Below are 20,010 nucleotides of genomic sequence, written 5' to 3'. Positions count from 1 at the left end.
TCTGAAAAGATACTAAGTATTTTTTTTTTTTACACAAGACGGTTTGATTGTTGCAATTTTCTGCAAACAAGGGGATTCATTCATGGAGAAAACGCGTACAGTTTGCATAATAGGCGCCGGCGTCGCAGGCCTAGCTGCCATTAAACACTCCCTGGAAGAAGGATTAGTCCCAATCTGCTTTGAAAAAGACTCGGATTTGGGAGGGATCTGGAACTATCACGACGTTCCCAAAAATGGCGACCCCAGTTTGTACAAATCCTGCTGCATCAACACGAGCAAAGCGATGACGTGCTACAGCGATTTTCCGATCCCAAAGGAATTCCCAAACTTCATGCACCATCGGTTCTTTAAAAAATACTTGGATTTATACGCCCAAAATTTCAGTCTGCGGGACCACATTCATTTCGGGCATTGCGTAGAGGAAGTGAAAAAAGCAGACGACTTTCCAGATTCGGGAGACTGGATCGTTACTGTACGGAAACTTAAGACAGAACATGTAGATACGAAAAGGGTTAATTACGTCATCGTGGCTAACGGCCACCTTTACCGACCAAATGTACCAAAATGTCCGGGGCTAGACAAATTTGCCGGAAAAGTAATTCACACTCACGATTACAAAGACTTCAAGGATTTTGTTGGAAAGGAAGTTCTGGTTGTTGGCGTTGGGAACTCGGCATGTGATGTAGCGTGTGAAATAAGTCGACACGCCGAACAGGTGAGTGAACAATTATCAATCAAGATTCATTCAGAAATACTGATACTTTTCACATAAATTGGTGAAAAAAGGTTCTATACAAAAGTCAATTCAGCAATATTATAGCAATTGGTGAAAACATTGCATGTAATTTGAGTATTTTTAAGTATTTTTAATTTAATGAAATTAATAAAATTCCATAGGAAAATTGTATTGTATAGGAAATCTTAATATACTCTTAGGTTTACATCAGTACAAGAAAGGGGACATTTATAGTACAGAGGGTGGCCGATTTTGGGCGCCCTCTAGATCAAGTGGCGGTCACCCGATTCTCCCAGTCACTACCATCAAACTACATGCGGCCATTAAAATTCAAAATGTTCAACAAACGATACGACCTGTCCAAGTATGGATTGGCTCCAAATGGACCGTTCCGGATGACTGCCATCGCAATCACGGACGAGTTACCTGATCGTATAATGCTTGGGACGATTACCGTAAAAACTGACGTAGAGCGCTTCACGGAACATGACGTCATATTTACCGACGGGACCACAGTTAAAGATATCGACGCTGTTGTATTTGGTACCGGATATCTGCACGATTTTCCGTTCCTTGAGGATGGCGTGATAAGAATTGAGAACCAATTTCCTTTCTTGTATGACCATATTTGGCCCGTTTCCCTGGAACCATCAACGTTGGCTGTAGTAGGGTTAGTTCAACCTTTCGGTGCTCTTCCAGCCATTTTGGAGATGCAGACACGGTGGGTAACTCGAGTATTTGCTGGTCATTGTAACTTACCGTCTGCTTCGAAGAGAAGACAAGAAGTAGAAGAGAGGCTTTTGATGATCAAAGGAAATTCCGACTTGTCCCCCAGACACTTCATTGTCATCCACGCATTGCGTTACATGGATAAGCTCGCGGATTATATTGGATGCAAACCAAATCTCACGAAACTTTTTTTCACAGACAATGCTTTTTGGAGAAAATTGGTTTTTGGACCGTGTACACCCCAACAATGGCGATTGGAAGGACCAGGGAAATGGGATGGCGCAAGAGCTGCCATTGAAAATGTGGAAAAGAACATGTGGTTTCCCATGAAAACTCGCACTGCGGGAGTCGATCTGACCAAAGGACTTTACAAAGAGTGGATAGACTTGTTGAAAAACGTGGCTTGTGTCTTTGCGATAGTTGGAATTTTGATATACTTGATATCCAACAGAGTTATATGGAAATTCAATTACTAGACTAAGAGTAACTGAAAATATCCCATTATATCCCAAACTAAAGTGACAGAAAAACTGTTACCTTTAAACATAATTTGTTGTTCAATATCATATCGAGGATATATAAATGTTTTATAGAGATTCAATATTGAATGAAAGTTAATTGGAAATACTTCTTCAAAGAAAATATTTTCACAAGTGCTATAGTTACTAGTAAAATAATTTGAGATTAATATAAATTTACTAATTGTAAAAAATTCAGAAAAGTGCTTGACTGGACATAGCATCTAAAATTTTCACGATCATTCGGCGATGGGAAAGCTTTTTTATGTTCTTTGCCATGCGCTGAACTGGGAATTTGCAAATTATGAGTAAATTACTAGTAGTGAAATTACATAAAAGACGTTATTATTATAAAATAGTTATCCTTCATCAAGTCGATGACATATTAGTGATACTTATACTAGTATGTTATTTGTACATAGTATATTGTCTTTCCACAAATTTATTTAAAAATTAAATTTGTTGTTATGACAAAGTAGTGATAACAACAAATTTAATTTTTAAATAAATTTGTGGAAAGACAGATATATTTAAGATAGGAAATTCAGTATTATACAACTAATTATTTTTCAACAGATATAATTACTAAATTTGCAAATATATAATTTAGTTAAGTAGTTAAATTATTTACCGTCTTTTTCCAATTTATTTGAGTTTTCTTTGACTCATTCAAATGTCAAATGTTAAACAAATGACAGAAATTCTGCGGGACATTGTGTTGTTTATTTGGTAAATAGTTTTTTTACAAAGTGTAAAAAGGTGTAAATCGAGTAATCCCTGGCATGTCCACTTAATAGATGTTCTTTTGCATTGTGTGTAAATTGTTTACGTATCAGCCTTTGATATCCGGCCTGGTCCGATAGAGGCTTAATCAATTATGTAATTTAATTGTATTTTCTACTTTTTGAGGTAAATTTTGGGTTAGCCCACGGCAGTGTACAGCTGTGTTGAGCTTTAGCAATTAAATGGGCTAGCTTTGAAAGTCACGTGTTTTGTCACTGGAAATCTGACCTCCTTCGGCCACTTCCATGCGACACTTCTTCAAATAAACTTGTATAAATTATTTTAAAGTATATTAATTATTTCCTTCTACTTTGGATTACAGCTACGACAGATAGGTCACTAATCTACGTCAGTAGAGCTGAAAGAGCAGACATAGTCACACCAAGCGAGTGTCATTCAAGAACTATTTTCCTCATTATAAGTGTAGTACACGTTAGTCAAATAGAAGTGAAAAACAGACGTGTCAATATGATAGTACATCCATACATGTATATAGATGGAACACTTTTTGAAAAGGGGGTCCCTTATTTTGGAACTTAATATTTAATAATTATTTAAAATAGCATTTAAGACATGTATGTGATACAACTTCAAGTTTTGAGAAATTTATCAGAGAAAATAAATATCTAGAACGTTCTTCTTGATTGACACCACCTTGAATTTTGGAGGAAGAAATAGTCGACCGTTCTAAATTCTTAAATCGGTCACTTTGTACCTCTTCTTAATAAGAAGAGCGAGTGCCCTCAACAACCACCCCCTCCTTATCATACAGACTATCGACGAACTCTCCGTGCTACATAGATAAACTCAATTATACGGTTTCATAAGTTTGACCAAACAGCAATTTAAAATTCCTTTCACGGCAGGTGATCATGTAAAGTCCGAAGGGTCTCCGTCCAGGTAAGGTTTTTGGTACACGAATGTCCATAACTTGTACAAGGGGTATATAAATGCTTACTTTTTGTGTTGTTTTATTCTGTTATTACAATATAACAGTAAGAATAAAATTGCAATAATAAAGTGTGTAATCAAAGTTATAAGAGGATTTTGAACTAGGGATTTTTCTTTTATCAATACAAATATAACTTTTTTAAAAAAACTCTTTGGGTTGCAGAATGACGAAGACGGTTTGCGTGGTCGGGGCTGGAGTTTCCGGTTTAGCAGCGACGAAGCACTGCTTGGAAGAAGGTCTGGAACCAATCTGCTTCGAAAAAGACGACGATGTTGGAGGACTCTGGAACTACCACGATGTACCCAAGGATGGTTACCCAAGCCTGTACAACTCGTGTAGCATCAACACCAGTAAGGAGATGACGTGCTACAGTGACTTTCCAATCCCTAAAGAGTTTCCCAACTTCATGGCGCACAAACATTTTAAAAGTTATCTGAAACTTTACGCCGAGAACTTTGGGTTGCTGAAATACATAAAGTTCAAACATGAAGTGGTGCTCATTGAGAAAGCAGACGACTTTGAGGACAGTGGCGATTGGGTGGTTACGACCAAAAACTTGACCTCGGGGAAAGTGGAAAAGAGAAAGGTGAACTGTGTTATGGTTTGCAATGGACATCTCCATGAACCGAACATTCCCAATTTCAAAGGACTCGACAAATTCAAGGGGAGAGTCTTACACACTCACGATTACAAGGACTTCCATGGGTACGAGGGGAAAAGAGTTTTGATTATTGGTGTAGGAAACTCCGCCTCAGATGTTGCATGTGAACTGAGCAGACATGCTGAGCACGTAAGTCTATGGAGTTCAATAACGTTATCTAATATCATAATGTATGCATGTAGATGTAGACTCTACGCACTGAAAACAAGAATTAAATAAAATGAATTTAAACTAAAAATTGATAATATTATATATTTTCAATCTGATTACCACAATTTTTGTATTGAATGAACCCCTAAATCGATTTAATGAAAGAAACCATAAGAGGCAATGAGTAATATTATCTTTGAATTCTAGGTCTACATCAGCACACGAACTGGTACCTGGGTGATACAGCGAGCCGCGGACCAGGGCCGTCCATTCGACCACGTCGCAATCACTCGTTTCCGGCAGGGGATTCCTTGGCCGTACCTTCGTCCGTTCATGTACCACGGCGTCAACAACCGGTACAGTCATTCGAAGTACAGCCTCTCACCCAATACAAGATTCAACGGAGGGGCAGTTACCATCAGTGATGACTTGCCAAACCGGATCCTTTTAGGCAGAATCAATATGATAACAGACGTGGAGAGATTCACAGAAAATGGCGCTGTATTTGTTGATGGCACGAAACTTGACAACATCGACGTGGTGATTTTGGGTACCGGGTTCAAATACAGTTTCCCTTTCATCCAAAAAGGTGCAATAAAAGTGGAAAACGCATTTCCTTTCCTTTATGATCTGGTATGGCCCGCTGATATGGAGCCGGCTACCCTTGCCATAATTGGCCTTGTACAACCTTTTGGTGGCCTCCCTCCAATTCTTGAGATGCAGTCTAGATGGGCAGCTCGTGTGTTCTCTGGAAACTGCAAGCTGCCAAGTGCTTCACAAAGATTACAAGTGGTGGAAAAGACTAATGCAAATCTAAAATCAAAAGGTCTCAATTCTCCAAAATACACTCTGGTCGTATTCTTCATCCAGTATATCGACAAAATGGCCAAGTACATTGGCTGCAAGCCCAATTTGTGGAAATTCTTTTTCACAGATAATGCCCTCTGGAGAAAGCTGTTCTTTGGACCCTGCACTCCGCCGCAGTGGCGCCTTGAAGGGCCTGGAAAATGGCAAGGAGCCAAATACGCAATCGAACACGTGGAAGAAAAAACGTGGTATCCACTAAAAACACGCGAGGCGGGAAAACACGAAAAAGAAGGCATATATGACGGATATATTTCTCTTCTCAAAAGATTTCTACTACTTGTTGTAGTCTTCATTCTTGTAAAATATTTGTTCACAAATGGGTGTACCACTTTTCCCGTAAAGTCTTAAAGGCAATGAGTTAATCATTATCTTATTTTCATTTGTTGTTGTATTGAGACATTGACCTCACTAGCTGTATTCACCAATAAATACAATGTATTGATAAGAAATTTCTCTTTTCTTCTTTTATTGGAAGTATTTGTGACAGAACCATCTTTTGAAAAATAAATTGTTCGCATTCAACATGTCGTCTCGCAACCCGATACAGATAATCTTTTAAAACATAAGAATCAAATGTTAAACTACAATTATTTGCAAAATCTCTGTTCATTTGATAAACCGAAAATGGTTTCAAATAATTTTTTTCATTCAATTTTGAAAAAAATTACCCCCACCTATAGTAAAAGCATGAACAACTAACCGGGAAAGAGTGAACATATGTGGTAAACATATATTTTTTTCTAAAGGTGACGCTGTGCTTTAAACAAATATGGACATCTAAATAATCCTAATTTGAAACCTAGCTGCAGTGGTATTTCACCGTAAACAACCCCTAACGCGGGGGAGTCGACAAAAAGTAGGGGGGAGTCGATCCCAACGCATGGGGGAGTCGATTTTCTTCGCTTCGGAGACGGAAGGAATTTAGGTCACGCCTTTTGTAGGTATTTATAAGAAGTATTTCCAAAAAAGATATACCGCACGGAAGACAGCGATAGTCAAACTTTGTGTCGGTCATTGGTCCGAGTTCTCTATGCGTCTAGTAGTCTCAAACACTTCGAAACTATTTGACAAATTTCAAACTCACGGTTATCAGGTGGTCAAAATATGCACGATTTGTAAAATGTACGACTTGCTTTGGGTTACAGAAAGTTGAAACAGTCTAACAAATGATCAACCTTTTAAGTGCAATAATCAAATCTTAACAAATCTTAGGAAAAAATGAATTATCAAGACATTTTCTGTTCAGATGTAACGGTGACGTAGGGGGTACTCGATTTTTGGAAAACAGAACGCACGGGGGAGTAGAAAAATTAAATTCAATTCACTTATATTTTTATAAAGAATTACGAGGTCTATAAAAGTCGACTTATCTAATAAACATTTAAGCAATAAAGACAGGTACATGTACTACTCATGTTTTCCATTTAATTTCGTATTTTGTTTTTATTTTATTTTTAAATTGAATCAAAAAAGAATACATTTATTAAAAGGTATTTTCTTTCTATTTCTTTAGAAAATATATAGTTACGCGAACTATTGAAACGAACCACATGTGTGTGTCCGTATTCATAAACGTTTAATTGACTTTCAAGAACTATTTTTTAATCCATTGTTTAGCTGATCAAATTTTAAAAATTATTTGAAGAGCTATATTGATTATTTTACATGGGTCATTGATGTGTTTTGTACTTTTAATGTTGGAATTGCGTGCGTTTTTTTTCTTTCTTGATTGAGCGATTCCAGTAAAGCTACATATCGAAAGCACGGACTGTACATGTATGTATGTACAAGGGCTAAGTTCAAACTTCCAAGTAGCTATACTTCTCATTACCATGGTAACTTCTTCATATATGGATCCGGAATATGGCTGTTACTTCTGTGTGGCGTTTTGACAATAAATAAAAAATAAAATGCCTTTTTTTAGTGATTCATGCGTATTTTTTCTGCAATGATTGCTACATTCGTTAACTAAATTAATCATCAAAGAAAGCATTTCATTATTTATATGTACATCTTTCTTTTAAAAGATTAATAAACTGATCGTCAAAAGTAAACCTAACTGAATTATAGTCGATGTACATCAGTACGTTATTTAAGAGCAGCAGCCAAATCGTATTTAATTAGAAATTGAGTCTGACATCATCATGGTCATTTCGTGCAGTCTGTGATTTTTCCTAGCTTGATGAAGATTTCGAGCTGTTAATAAACGAGGCGTATAGACTTCAGTCCTGTCAGTGTCTTCAGAGCTATGAATTATACAATCAATTTCCGTAAGAAATAGAGGAAAGTATACTTGGTGGATGAAAATATATAGTGATAGAAAATGGAGGAATGACCAGATCTAGGCTCGAACCTGCGACTACTCAGTTTAATAACCAACGCTCCAACTAGCTAGTGCTAGTAGGAGCGTGACAGTACTGAGCCTATTATATATACACTATTACAAAATAGACAGGAAAAATGCATTCTTCAGTGATTCTTAGGGCTATGATAGTAGCAAGCATATCAGGATATATACATACGTAAACTGATAACTCAGGTAATGTACTTTTCTTGAATGTTAGCTACCATCATATACCGGTATGCATAACCCAAAAAAGCACTTTATTGTTTGAATAAACACAGTTGATGACTGTACTATTTATCGTACAATAGGACTGCATATATGGATAATTATATAATTCATCAGTCAAATATAAAATTTATGATTTAACTATGCTTCAATCAGCCCTAAAAGAAAAGCAGGCATTCTGTTCACATACAGTCCACAGGAATACAACTACTTTGTAGACCCCCCCCCCCCCCCCCCCCCCCCCCCATTTAACAAGTCAACGACGCCGCGGTCTTACTAGATAATCATATTGACAAGAGCATTCACCAACCACCCTACGATAGCAAATACATACATGATATACAGATGCCAAAAACAAATACAGCATTTTAAATCATATCCTCTGTATGACTAGTGTGTTTATATGTATGTAAAACAACGAATTAAAAAAAAACCAAAAAAAAACAAAACCAAACAACACACACACAGGATAATTACAAAACACAACAGATAAATGAAGTTGTGTCTTTGATATGGTTTGAGATACACAAATCACAAGAAAAGAGAAAAAGTCAAGTTATGAAGATATCTCGTTTTATTTGAACACATATTTTGCATTTTTAGCTACTGGTTATAAAACTTTTTGTAAACAGTGTTTAATATACTTTATATATTGACAACTGATATCAAATAAGGTTTGCAAATGATACAAGTTCAATGTAAAATTAAATATACACTATTTTCTACTCCCCCGTGCGTTCTCTTTTCCGAAAATCGACTCCCCCCTACGTGACCGTTACATCTGAACAGAAAATGTCTTGTTTATTCATTTTTTCCCCAAGATTTATTAAGATTTGATTATTGCACTTGTAAGGTTGATCATTTGTTCGGCTGTTTCAACTGTCTGTAACCAAAGCAAGTCGTATATTTTACAAATCGTGCATATTTTGACCACCTGATAACCGTGAGTTTGAAATTTGTCAAATAGTTTCGAAGTGTTTGAGACTACTAGACGCATAGAGAACTCGGACCAATGACCGACTCAAAGTTTGACTATCGCTGTCTTCCGTGCGGTATATCTTTTTTGGAAATACTTCTTATAAATACCTACAAAAGGCATGACCTAAATTCCTTCCGTCTCCGAAGCGAAGAAAATCGACTCCCCCATGCATTGGGATCGACTCCCCCCTACTTTTTGTCGACTCCCCCGCGTTAGGGGTTGTTTACGGTGTATTTGGTTCTTGTATTTGCAAATGTTTCTTCATGTAGTGTTTGTGTTCAGGTATGACAAAACTTATTCAAATGTTTTTGCACTTTTTGAACATTTTTTTGGAGATATTTTAAAATTGAACAGTTTAATAAAAGAACGAACAAATCTGGTATAATAATGATTTTGATCTTTGAATAGTAAAGATAAGAAAATTCATTCGTTTCTTTCTTCTTATTCTGCACAGAAGAATATGTATCGTTGACAATTTGAATATTTCATATTGCGATAAACCTCTTGCGTTTACTTTGAATTTTTCCCGTACCTTAAAAAACCATACAACAAAATCATTATATTTGGGTAGTTTTTTAATTCATATTTAAAAAAAAATGTTGAAATAATTTTTATATCAACACTTAAAATGTTTAGTACTCTTGGCTATTTAGTGACACACTGAACCCCCCCCCCCTAGATTTTTGAACTATGATATTTATCATGGACAATATTAATGCAAAAAATAACGATACAAAACAAATCCTTTTTTTATCCATAAATCCTATAAAGTCTATAACAATACGTGTTGCGACACTAATATTAAACTTAAAGGGTATAAAAACTTTGTATGCATACCACCAGTTGCATTAAAACATAAAACCGTACGTGTATTATAATATCTTTTTTCTTTTATTAAAATGCATGAACATGTGAAGAGATGAGCTGGCCAAATCAGTTTATAGGCCTTACACAAGTGAGAAACCGCCTTAAAACAGTTCAGGATAGCTGTATATTCCATAGATAAATTGGTGGACCTGTTCATGTTTTGTCATGTCTTCATTTCACCGGATGAATGTTTAGGTAGAGTCCGTTTTTACTGCGCAGAATCAGCATACTTTCCGGTTCCGCTGGTCGATTTGGATCTAACGTAAACCGGAACTTCCGTATTAGCATGGGGATGACGACTTTCATCTGTGTAACGGCAAACAGCTGACCAATGCAGTTCCTGCAAATTAGAGTGTCAAATAACTTGTTTCATAAATAATTTTACTCAAGAGAGTTTGAAACTCATGATACATTTTTTTATCCAAGTATTTGGTCTTAAGATATTCCTTATATTGAAAATAAAGTTAACTTTAGCTTGACTTCGACCGAGACATCACAAAAAACGTTACAAAATCAAAGTTTGATGAAAATGAAGTTGAATTCTAGACTTATCAACGTCGTCTTTTTTGTAGCGCAGTGTTATATATTTTCTTGTGAATTTTATATTATCTACCTTGGTCCTATCGAAAATGGCATGTATGCTGACTGGTACGTCACGCTGTCTCTGGAGAATCTGGAGGGGTCATATTCCTAGAGACGACAAAAAGTCTGTCATTTTTTGATCTACAACCAACCCTTAATAATATTGCTTCCGAGTGATCGGTAGAAAGTAAATTATAGAAATGTATCATATAACAATACAAATAGACCTCTTTGGCAACAATTTAATTAAACTTAGATGTTAGATCCACTCGTTTAGCCGGTACTTGCTTTGTAATTAGATTGCTTTTGCAGATTTAAAAATTATTTACAAGCAAGAGAGACGCTGAAGGCACGTAGCAACAAAAACCTCTACTTTTACTGAAACCCGTCTTTTATCTAATACATGAACTTATATAGAAATATAAATTGTTAAGGAACTGACCTCCTGTAGTTTTTTTTTCGTTTTGTTAATGCGAAAAAGTATCGGGAAAGTTTAAAGTTTACATACCGACCAAAATCAAAGACATAAAGTATTCATCCCTCCTCAACTCCCCCCCCCCTCCAGTGCATACGAAATATTCAAGTTAGTACCTCTGGTTCCGTCCATACTTCCGGGTTTCTGTGTAAAGCAAACAATGAGACTGCCATTCGAACACCTGCAAACGTGTTGAAATTTTGTTTCATTGCTCTATCAGTTTTACATTTGATCAGAATGTTAAAATTCAAAGCAAAACCCTCTACAATTTTGACTATAAATGGAAATATCTATATTCTTTACAATTAGTTGGTATTTTGATAATTTTTTTTTGTACAATTTTCACAGATGTAATCAATACAGCAGAATTTGTAGTAATATCCTGAGAATAGATTGTACCGTAAAGAGCAGAATTGGGAGAGCCATAATAAACGGAGAATAATGAACCGTTCTAAAAATTAAAGAACTCAGCATTGATTCGGCCTTGGTGGTTACCTTTAGGGATGACTCTGCCGTCGGGTAGAGTGATGTCGTTCTCCGCACATCGAGACACGTTGGGGACCGGTGGGTACAGCCTCATGCTCTCCTTCACACACATAAACGTGTACTCAATTTTATTCAGATCTTCCCTGTTTAAAAGATCAGCAGCGTGTATAAGTGATAATTTCTTCAAGAAAAAACCCACCAAAAATATTTACTATTTTACAACGAGTCTATAAAATGCATATCTATTAGCAAGTGTCTGTATTTCTGTACATATACACAGATTAATCATTTGCAATCCAAAAATAAAATATTTTTCCTAGTTGTATCGTAAGAAGTATTATTTTGGTTGGCTGTTAGTAGAACAACTAAACTCATTACTGTTAGGACCACGTCTAATCATCCCCATACCACGTGATATCCTGCCTGTCCCCCCAGGACTGTCGGATCTCCTCCCTACACCTGTCTTGGTGGTCCGGGTGGCAGGCCAGGTTGTACAGACACCAGGAGATGGCGCTGGCCGTGGAGTCGTGACCCTCAAACATGAAGGTGTCCACTTCGTCCCTGATCTCCGTGTCCGTCAGTCCGTTACCCTCACTGTCCTACAGAGAGCCCGGGGGTCATAAATTTAAAATCTCTAAGGTTATACATCTGTAGTATTCAATTCTTTATTTGGTCAAAACTGCGGCATTATTTAACACACAGGGATTTTTATTGTTTTTAAAAAGTAAAATGTGTGATAATATATTGGAATACATGTATTGATTACTCTTCAAAGTGCAGAACTATAATAAATGTGACAAAAGGCCCAGGGGCCACATTGCTCACCTGAACAACAATAGCCATAACTGGTCAAATTAGCGATACAATATTAAAATCAAAATATCTTGACAACTACAAGGTAAGTACAGCAGATTGATGTCTTGCATAAACAAATTAAAAATCTGCCGCTTTTTATCCACATATTATAATATTAATAGCAAATACCACGCCCCTTTTGTTGTTTAGTTTTTCTCTATTCCTATTTAAAAACCGTACCCCCTTTTTGGTCCACTTTTTTCCCCTAGAAAATCAAGGTTTGATCAAACCTTTACCGGTATCTGCACAACCTATGCTTTCACCCAAGTTTCAGCTTTTTTGGTTGAATGCTTTTCCAAAAGATTTTAAAAGATTTTTCTCTATATCTTTCTATATAAAAATTTAACCACCCTCCCCTCATTGTGGCCTCACCATTCCATCGGGGACCATGATTTTAACAAAGTCGAATCTACATTACCCAAGGATGCTTCCACAGGTGAGTTAATAATGCGGATATTTCACTAGATCGGTAATACGTCAACATACTCCAACTGTGTTATATATCTAATTTGATGATTTATAGTGGCAAGACCAGTAAAACCACCCATATAAAGTTTGTCATTTTCAAATTGTCAATATAGGTATTCAAATCCAATCGAGATACTGGAAATCGATTAAGATTGATCAGTTAGAGAGACCTAAATCAAGCCCAAACTTCATCATTATAACTTCATTTTAGGGGCAAACCTAAAAGGTTTTAATAAAAAAATTCCATATTTAATCCGGAAATCATACGCTGTTACAATGCACCCATTACAACTATACTTAGTATGTTCATTTAATCTAATGTTCCTTGTTTTTTGCCTTACCCTCCCTGACAGCAGGATGTCCAGGAAGTCCACCGGGCGAGACCCCGGTCTCTCCGAGGCTATCAGCTGACGTCGATCACCAATGATTTTCTCGGAATGTGAGTGGATGACGTCACAAGTCTTTCTGAACTCAGCACTATTTGTAGAGAGAATTCAGAAACCAATGAATCGAGGAATTTGATCTTTATTTAAAAATGAGATTTTTATCATATGATTATGAAATTCTTTTCTCCTCTTGGTCCATAACTCAAGAAACCATAATTAGAAAGAAAAAAAATCTTTTTTGGCAGCTCGCTTACGTCTTGATTTGCCTCAACCTTTACACAACAATCCATTACAAATTTACATGTGTATATAAGAAGTACCCATCATTACCCGTTTTGTGACATGTCATAGATGAACTGGAAATGATGGAGGGGGTTAGTGATTCTCTTCACGATCTGTTCTGATACGTCATACACCCCCTGGATGTACGGATGTCGGACCCTGCAATTACATGACGGTCAATTATGACTGATAATAAATAGAGCACTATTACACGGAAACCTGATTTGTTTTTGGCGAATATCCATTTTCGTTTTTATAGCAGTCATTTAAATATCGCAAGGTATAACACACATGCAGATATAATGTCGGTTATTGTTTGTCACACAATGATATACATTTAATGATACAAAATTAACTTTTAAAGTCGTACATAATGCCTTTGCCAATTAATAAAGAATACGGGTTTACTATATACTTGTACAATCTAGCAAAACACTTAGACGTACGGTATTTTAGAGAGAGAGAGAGAGAGAGAGAGAGAGAGAGAGAGAGAGAGAGAGACTCACGTCTCGGTCTGACACTGACTGCTGTACCCAAACAAACACTTCATCATGCTGTCCAGGGTCAACAGACTGATGTGATGGAACGTCTCCACGGGCTCATCCCCTTCTTTGGACCATTTTTCCTTTAGTAAAATTTTCGATTTGTATCATTATATTGCATATTGCTTAATCAGTTTGAATTTTACGCACTAAAATATGTATCAGTGCAATGATAAAGATCTTTTGCATTATCAACAAGTTTTTTTTAAAACTATATTTAAATCGTAATAAAATAAAATTTGAAAAAAACCCAGCTTAAAGTCGTTTAGATAAATAAAAATCCGATTGTTTGTAAATAAAAAAAAATGAACATTGTATCCCATGAAATTAAAATTAATATTTTCGTAAACATAAAATGTAACAATTTTAAAAAAGCATATAAACAAATTAGCCGCGTACCAGTAACTCGAGTCCCGACTCGTAGAATATTTTGACATAGTTTCGGAGGACCCCTTGGTGAAATGCAGGTGTCATCATGCGTCTGTTCCGGTCCCACTTCTTCCCCGAGCTCAGCAACAGTCCATCACCTGTGCAGGTGAAAAGAAAGGCAGAAAAATTACGATACACCTTATGACAAAAAAGTGAAAAAATATGAATGCACAAAATCTTTATTGCCTTGATAAAAATTGATATATTTGCTAACCTATCCATGGCCGCATTAAGGAATAAGAAAATTCGTCCTTTGGATCTAGAAAATAAAAGATTGAAGAAAGGGTGCGATTTGTATAATTATTCTAAACTTAAACATAGAATACTAGTAGCTTTAAGATATTAATATCAATAATTTTATTTAGATTGTATTTTGAAGTGCTAAAAATAAGAGAAAATCGATGATAAATGAATCGATCAGTAAAGATAATAGCGTCCAGACCTGACCCCGAGAGAACCGAGCGGACTGTTGCGGGGTGTACTGTCATTAGGAAGGCGTCCGTGGGTCCCATCCAGACGGGAAACGCCCCTTGATACCTGACGGCGTAGTCCGCTACCCTCAGCATCCCCTTGAAGTCGCCCGTCAGCTTCAAGAGGATTGTAGTGATAAAATTAACGTTTTGAATTTTTATATCAGTTATAAATATTTGTCGTCTTTAAAATATTGATTCATGTATGTAAAATGTTACTAGACTTCGACAGCGTGCATGTCTACGTGTCAAAAGTTGAATCAATAACTGCTCATTAAATATAAAGACCAGTCACTGTGCAAAATGGTTTGCCAGATCAATTTGTTATAACTGTAATACTACAATAATTTTGCTTATTGTCATGATTAAACTTTGAATATTAGCTTTAAATACTTTAAGCTAAAAAAATAAATAAACTGTATATATGTCAAATAAGCGAAAAATTTGCAAATTGGGTATAAAAAATGAATATCTAAAAAATTAAATTCAGTAGGTAACAACAAAAGCCCCTGCGGATTCGAACTCGGGATGTACGGATCACAAGCCCGACACTTTATCCACTAGGCTATCAGTAAGTTATGTGTTATCGTCGATAAAATCCTTTTAATAAAACGAAATGTCGTTTCGATCTGAGGTAAGCTATTTTGTGACGATGTGTTATTCCACCTTAAAAGTGCATCGTCACACATTAAATCCATATATAAATAGGAAAACAACGAAGTGATACTGAACGTACCTCTTGCATGTTACCATAGAGCCAGTGGGGCGTGGGGCCCGGGAAGTCTTTAAATGAAGCCTTCAAGTCATGTATCTTCTTGAGAAAGGACAGAATTTTCAGGAGGACGATGCCTATGAGAACTAAAGGCACTGCCTGTAACAGTGTCCATGTTAGCGCCGCCATGATGAATCATAGAGGGACTATTTGGGATATTTCTGTGAGCAGACGACACAATTATATTGGTCAGCAGAAATGGACGTTCTTAATTTGTTATCAAAGATATAACTAAATGTTGTTTGTTTCTTATCTATGTGGGACGCTATATAAGCACTTATCACATAGATGTCCATCAGCTGTTTCAAGCCCAGTGCCAGTCTGCATTTCCTGGTTAAAAACCTGAAGAGTTTATCAACCATTTTTAGAATCCATTCATTGTTTTGTTCACATTTTTGGCCAACTTGAGTGGGACTGTGCACAATCATAGTCTTCGTAAGATTGAGCCTTACAACTATGTACAATGTATGGTTATAACGGTATAAATGTAGTGTATGCATGTATTGGAGGGAAGTTAAACATAAATACAACATAGGGATCATCTCAATGTATGTAAACTAGAGCTTGTAGATTATATTTATCACAGATAGATACAAGAAAAGGGATCATCTCAAAATATGTAAACCACAACCCGTATTCTTTATCACCTCTTGCTGTTTTTTTCCCCTCAAAGTATCAAAGGGAGTGCTGAAATATTCATTAATAAATACATTATAGTTAAAGGAAGATTGAACATCTTTCAACTTATTTCCTCGTCAACATTTACTTCGTACGCGATATATAGCAGATAACTAATCATTTTTTCAGTGTCATTAAAATCATACTGGGTATACCTACCAATTAATGATCAAACTTTATTTTCTTATAACTTTTTTTAAAACCGTTTTATCATTAAAAAGAATGTTAATATATAAATAGTGCCTGTTTGGGAGGGTAACAATTGAAAATGACACCCCTCGAAAACCATTGTCAACCGACGCTTCGCGTCGGTTGACAATGGTTTCCTCGGGGTGTCAATTTCAACTGTTACCCTCCCAAACAGGCACTATTTATATACTATTAGTCTCACTGCCAATCAGAAAGCAGACCAACTCAACAGGTATTTGTCTCTTTACGGCACTATCGTCTCGTCTCATATGCAAAATATTTAAAAAATATCCAAGATATCTCTTTTTAATATTTTTCCTACTTTTATAATTGTTACATATGGAAAAAGAAACTTAAACGAGATAAAGCTTCTCATCACCAGCAAATTTTAACTTTACTAATATGCCTTTCTCTTACACAGAATTGAATTTCAAAGCTTCTGGCACTCAGCAGATAATTAGCATGGGTAGAACTGCAACACAGAGCAATGTTGCTTCTTAAATTCAGGGCTATACGTCTGTACAGAAAATCGATCTTTATGACAACACTCTTCAACGCAACCAAACCCAAGAATATGCTGAAACACCTGTGTTTCACAGACAAAACCAATCATGTGTCCAAAGTAGAGGCTTTTATGGACAATATCGACCAAGAGTCCACACAGGATCGTACTGAAGACAATCTCAAATCGTTGACATAGAGAGAGTGCATTATTATCGGAAGAATGGTGTTCAAAACGAAAAAAAGCAAACAATATGCGACCATTGCCTCGAACCAAATCTGTTTCCAGAACAAGAAGAGCACCAACCAACGTCAGAAAAAGCGCAAATCCAAGACCAGCGAAGTCCAACAAGAATCTCAGACTGCTCCGATTGTTGACAGAGTTACCAACAGTACCAACCAGCAGTCATCAGTTGGGTTGACCACCATACACCACGTGACAACTTGTGACCTTTCCCAGAACTCACCAACTAACAAGCCCGTAAGTATAGAAAGTCGAGACACGTCTCTACCTTTATTACGAGTTTTTTAAAATTCTATTTCTCAATTTATTCATAGAATGAGGCCATTTTATTATAAAAGTAACAATGAATTTTGTGTTTTAGGATCCTTGTAGTATGGTTCCCCAACCTGTCCTAATGCACGTCAAGCTTATGGAGGCCCAAACAAACCAAACCATTTCCAAACTGCTGGCTCTTAGAGAAGCGGAAAACAATGGCTACCAACAAGTTGTTGCCAAAAGAGAACAAGATACAGGACAAAGTGATAGTAATGGTAGAAAAAAAGATCAAGGGACAGAGCCAGAGTTATGGCAATGTTCAACAACTATCCACAGAACAGGCTGGTGCGAGGTACCATATTCTCTCTCTTTCTCTCTCTCTGTACTTTAAATTAATTGCATGATGTAAAGATATTAATTGTATTATATTTTAAATCTTCTAAAACGTTTAATGAAAACAGAAAACAGTCAAACGCATTGTCGTTCCACCCAAATCAGGCAGAACCCCGTCAGCTACCCGCTATACATGTACGTCTCCAGAATCATGAAGATCCTGGCCAGGGGACAGCAGAATCAAACTGAAATCTCTGAAGATAACTAATGCACAATTGAAGAACTAATGCAAACGAGATTTGACGAACTCAGGACAGAGTCAGCCTCATGGGTTCGTATTTATCGTTGCATCAACAACTTGATCTTCATGTGATCTCACGATTGTGCCTGGTTCAAGGCAGATTTTGACCAGTCTAAGATTGTAGCAAAATCTACGCGATACCTCAGAGACTCTCAAGATACAATTTTTATGTGATAATTTTTGTCAATTTTTCTTCTGATATATCTATATTTTTATTCAATTTAACTATGTTCCAAATTGATTCAGATAAGTCAAGCGAGGATATTTATTTCTTAATATTTTCATCTGTCATTTGTTTGTTTTTAATTTTTTTTTTTTTTTTGGTGTTGTTCGAGCTTTTTCTTTAAAGAGTTTTTCAACTATTTTCTGTTTTGGGTTTATCACTTCATTTTCTCATTGTTTGTTGTTGTTTTTAATAATTTCATTATTTTTGTGTTTTTTTATTTCAGCCATATAAAAAAATAAAATTTGCATATTTTTTTTCATCTTTTTTTTCAGTACATGTATGATTTTTATTTCTCAAAATACGCTGTACCTTTTCCCATTTCATTAAACACAGTGATGCTTTACTCTCTCAAACAGTCTCCTTTCGACGCGGTTCTATAAAAGTTGTTTGATACGTCTTTCCTTATCTAATGTTAAAGAATATTTCAGTAAAAACAACGTGCTTTGTTACAATAACACTCTTTATAACCAGAAGAAATTTCCTAAATTGCATCACTTTGAAAAAAAATATCTCGACTCAATTTCAGCAAGCAAATAGTACACACGTATTAAGATGATTTATATATAACTCTCATATTAACTTAAAGTTACGTCCTGCCGAAAGTCCAAGGTCTTGATAAAATGGTTCCATACCTATTTTAATGTGAGATTTCTACGAGCAGATACCAATACAACAAGCATTAAACAAGGATAAGACCTTGAAATCAAATACATGTACATATCATACAGTGTGCAAAGAATTTGAAACACCATATAGAAGAAAACTTATAATGATATTTAAAAAAGAAGGAAAACTAACAAGAAGATAATCCACACCAACCCTCTACGAGTACGTGAGATACAAGATTGTATTACAGTAGGGTCCATAAGGAAGTCAGGAAGCTTGCATGCCCTGACAAGAGAAAAGCCCATGGGCCAACTAGAAGATGAGGCTGAGGAGGCGGTAACAGGGACAGGGCACGGGAGAATATACAAGATCACTTAACGAGTAATGAATTCAGAGAGAACTCCTGGGGGGGGGGGGTCATACATATACATCATCAAGGTCTTATAGGAAAAACTATTGACAAGAGAAATGGAGCCAGAAAAGAGAACGACTGAACATTTCCAGGGAGTACTTAATTAATCAACCGCCATCCGATGAAACAGTTGTCATCCCAGAAGCCACAGAGGATATGACATTCTGAAGGCAGAAGTCCACCACTGTTTACACAAAAACGATCGAATACACCAATTGTAACCAAGCTTTTGGGGCATCATTGAAGAAATTTATGTCAGATTTCATACAATCTTTAGATTCCTTTCATTCACTAGATTTTGACCTTATAACGATAAAATCAATACCGTTATTTTAACAATAAACTATAAACAATTAACTGTTGTCCCTTAGTGAACGGGAAAAATTGATCATACAAAATGTTACTAAAACAGCAAATTGTTCAATAAAAAAGAATGAGAAACATTTTTAACAAGAACATGAACTTTGGATGGTTGTGTCAAAACCAATGTGTCGTAAATCTGCTTTCTTCATTGCTGAGGGCTCGGCCATGGGTCTTTGAAATCAACAAGATTTTCTGGGGCTTTTGAGCTAAGATATTTCACGTGAAACTAGCATATTTTAGCAGTTTAGGGGGGGGGGGGGCTTATTGCGTAAGCAATGGCTATAGGCGATAACTATGGTACACGGCACCGGCTGTTGACTGAACAACCTTTGAAATCGTTC

General features: G+C 36.2%; 3 protein-coding genes across 3 annotated transcripts; 2 read left to right on the top strand and 1 right to left on the bottom strand.

Moving 5' to 3' along the window:
- LOC128177325 (flavin-containing monooxygenase 5-like) lies at nt 1–2,066 on the top strand. The gene is made up of 2 exons (XM_052844005.1): nt 1–715; nt 937–2,066. Exons 1-2 carry the CDS (start codon nt 83–85, stop codon nt 1,939–1,941), a joined length of 1,638 nt encoding a protein of 545 aa, XP_052699965.1. The 5' UTR covers nt 1–82; the 3' UTR covers nt 1,942–2,066.
- A 1,458-nt stretch (nt 2,067–3,524) lies between these two features.
- On the top strand, nt 3,525–5,845 carry LOC128177326 (dimethylaniline monooxygenase [N-oxide-forming] 2-like). Its single transcript, XM_052844006.1, has 3 exons — nt 3,525–3,666; nt 3,881–4,508; nt 4,737–5,845. Exons 2-3 carry the CDS (start codon nt 3,882–3,884, stop codon nt 5,742–5,744), a joined length of 1,635 nt encoding a protein of 544 aa, XP_052699966.1. The 5' UTR covers nt 3,525–3,666; nt 3,881; the 3' UTR covers nt 5,745–5,845.
- A 3,970-nt stretch (nt 5,846–9,815) lies between these two features.
- On the bottom strand, nt 9,816–15,778 carry LOC128177331 (cytochrome P450 4F2-like). The gene is made up of 12 exons (XM_052844014.1): nt 15,526–15,778; nt 14,762–14,906; nt 14,534–14,578; nt 14,290–14,417; nt 13,855–13,973; nt 13,397–13,507; nt 13,022–13,157; nt 11,766–11,956; nt 11,367–11,500; nt 10,988–11,052; nt 10,428–10,504; nt 9,816–10,154 (listed from the first exon to the last, which is right to left on the bottom strand). Exons 1-12 carry the CDS (start codon nt 15,688–15,690, stop codon nt 9,986–9,988), a joined length of 1,485 nt encoding a protein of 494 aa, XP_052699974.1. The 5' UTR covers nt 15,691–15,778; the 3' UTR covers nt 9,816–9,985.
- Nucleotides 15,779–20,010: the final 4,232 nt, after the last annotated feature.

This window comes from Crassostrea angulata, chromosome 3 (assembly GCF_025612915.1).
Source record: "Crassostrea angulata isolate pt1a10 chromosome 3, ASM2561291v2, whole genome shotgun sequence".
Lineage (NCBI taxonomy): Eukaryota > Metazoa > Mollusca > Bivalvia > Ostreida > Ostreidae > Magallana > Magallana angulata.
Note: the sequence above shows the minus strand (reverse complement) of the source record. Positions and strands in the feature narration are given on the sequence as shown.

Bases quoted from the DNA above. Each gene is read 5' to 3' on its own strand.
- LOC128177331 (XM_052844014.1), bottom strand. From the start codon at position 15,690: ATGGCGGCGCTAACATGGACACTGTTACAGGCAGTGCCTTTAGTTCTC. The intron at 11,501-11,765 runs GTATGGGGATGA...TCTTTTAAACAG, and splicing joins GACAGGCAGGATATCACGTG to GGAAGATCTGAATAAAATTG. The intron at 11,053-11,366 runs GTAACCACCAAG...ACACGTTTGCAG, and splicing joins CGGCAGAGTCATCCCTAAAG to GTGTTCGAATGGCAGTCTCA.
- LOC128177326 (XM_052844006.1), top strand. From the start codon at position 3,882: ATGACGAAGACGGTTTGCGTGGTCGGGGCTGGAGTTTCCGGTTTAGCA. The intron at 4,509-4,736 runs GTAAGTCTATGG...TTTGAATTCTAG, and splicing joins TGAGCAGACATGCTGAGCAC to GTCTACATCAGCACACGAAC.
- LOC128177325 (XM_052844005.1), top strand. From the start codon at position 83: ATGGAGAAAACGCGTACAGTTTGCATAATAGGCGCCGGCGTCGCAGGC. The intron at 716-936 runs GTGAGTGAACAA...ATATACTCTTAG, and splicing joins TAAGTCGACACGCCGAACAG to GTTTACATCAGTACAAGAAA.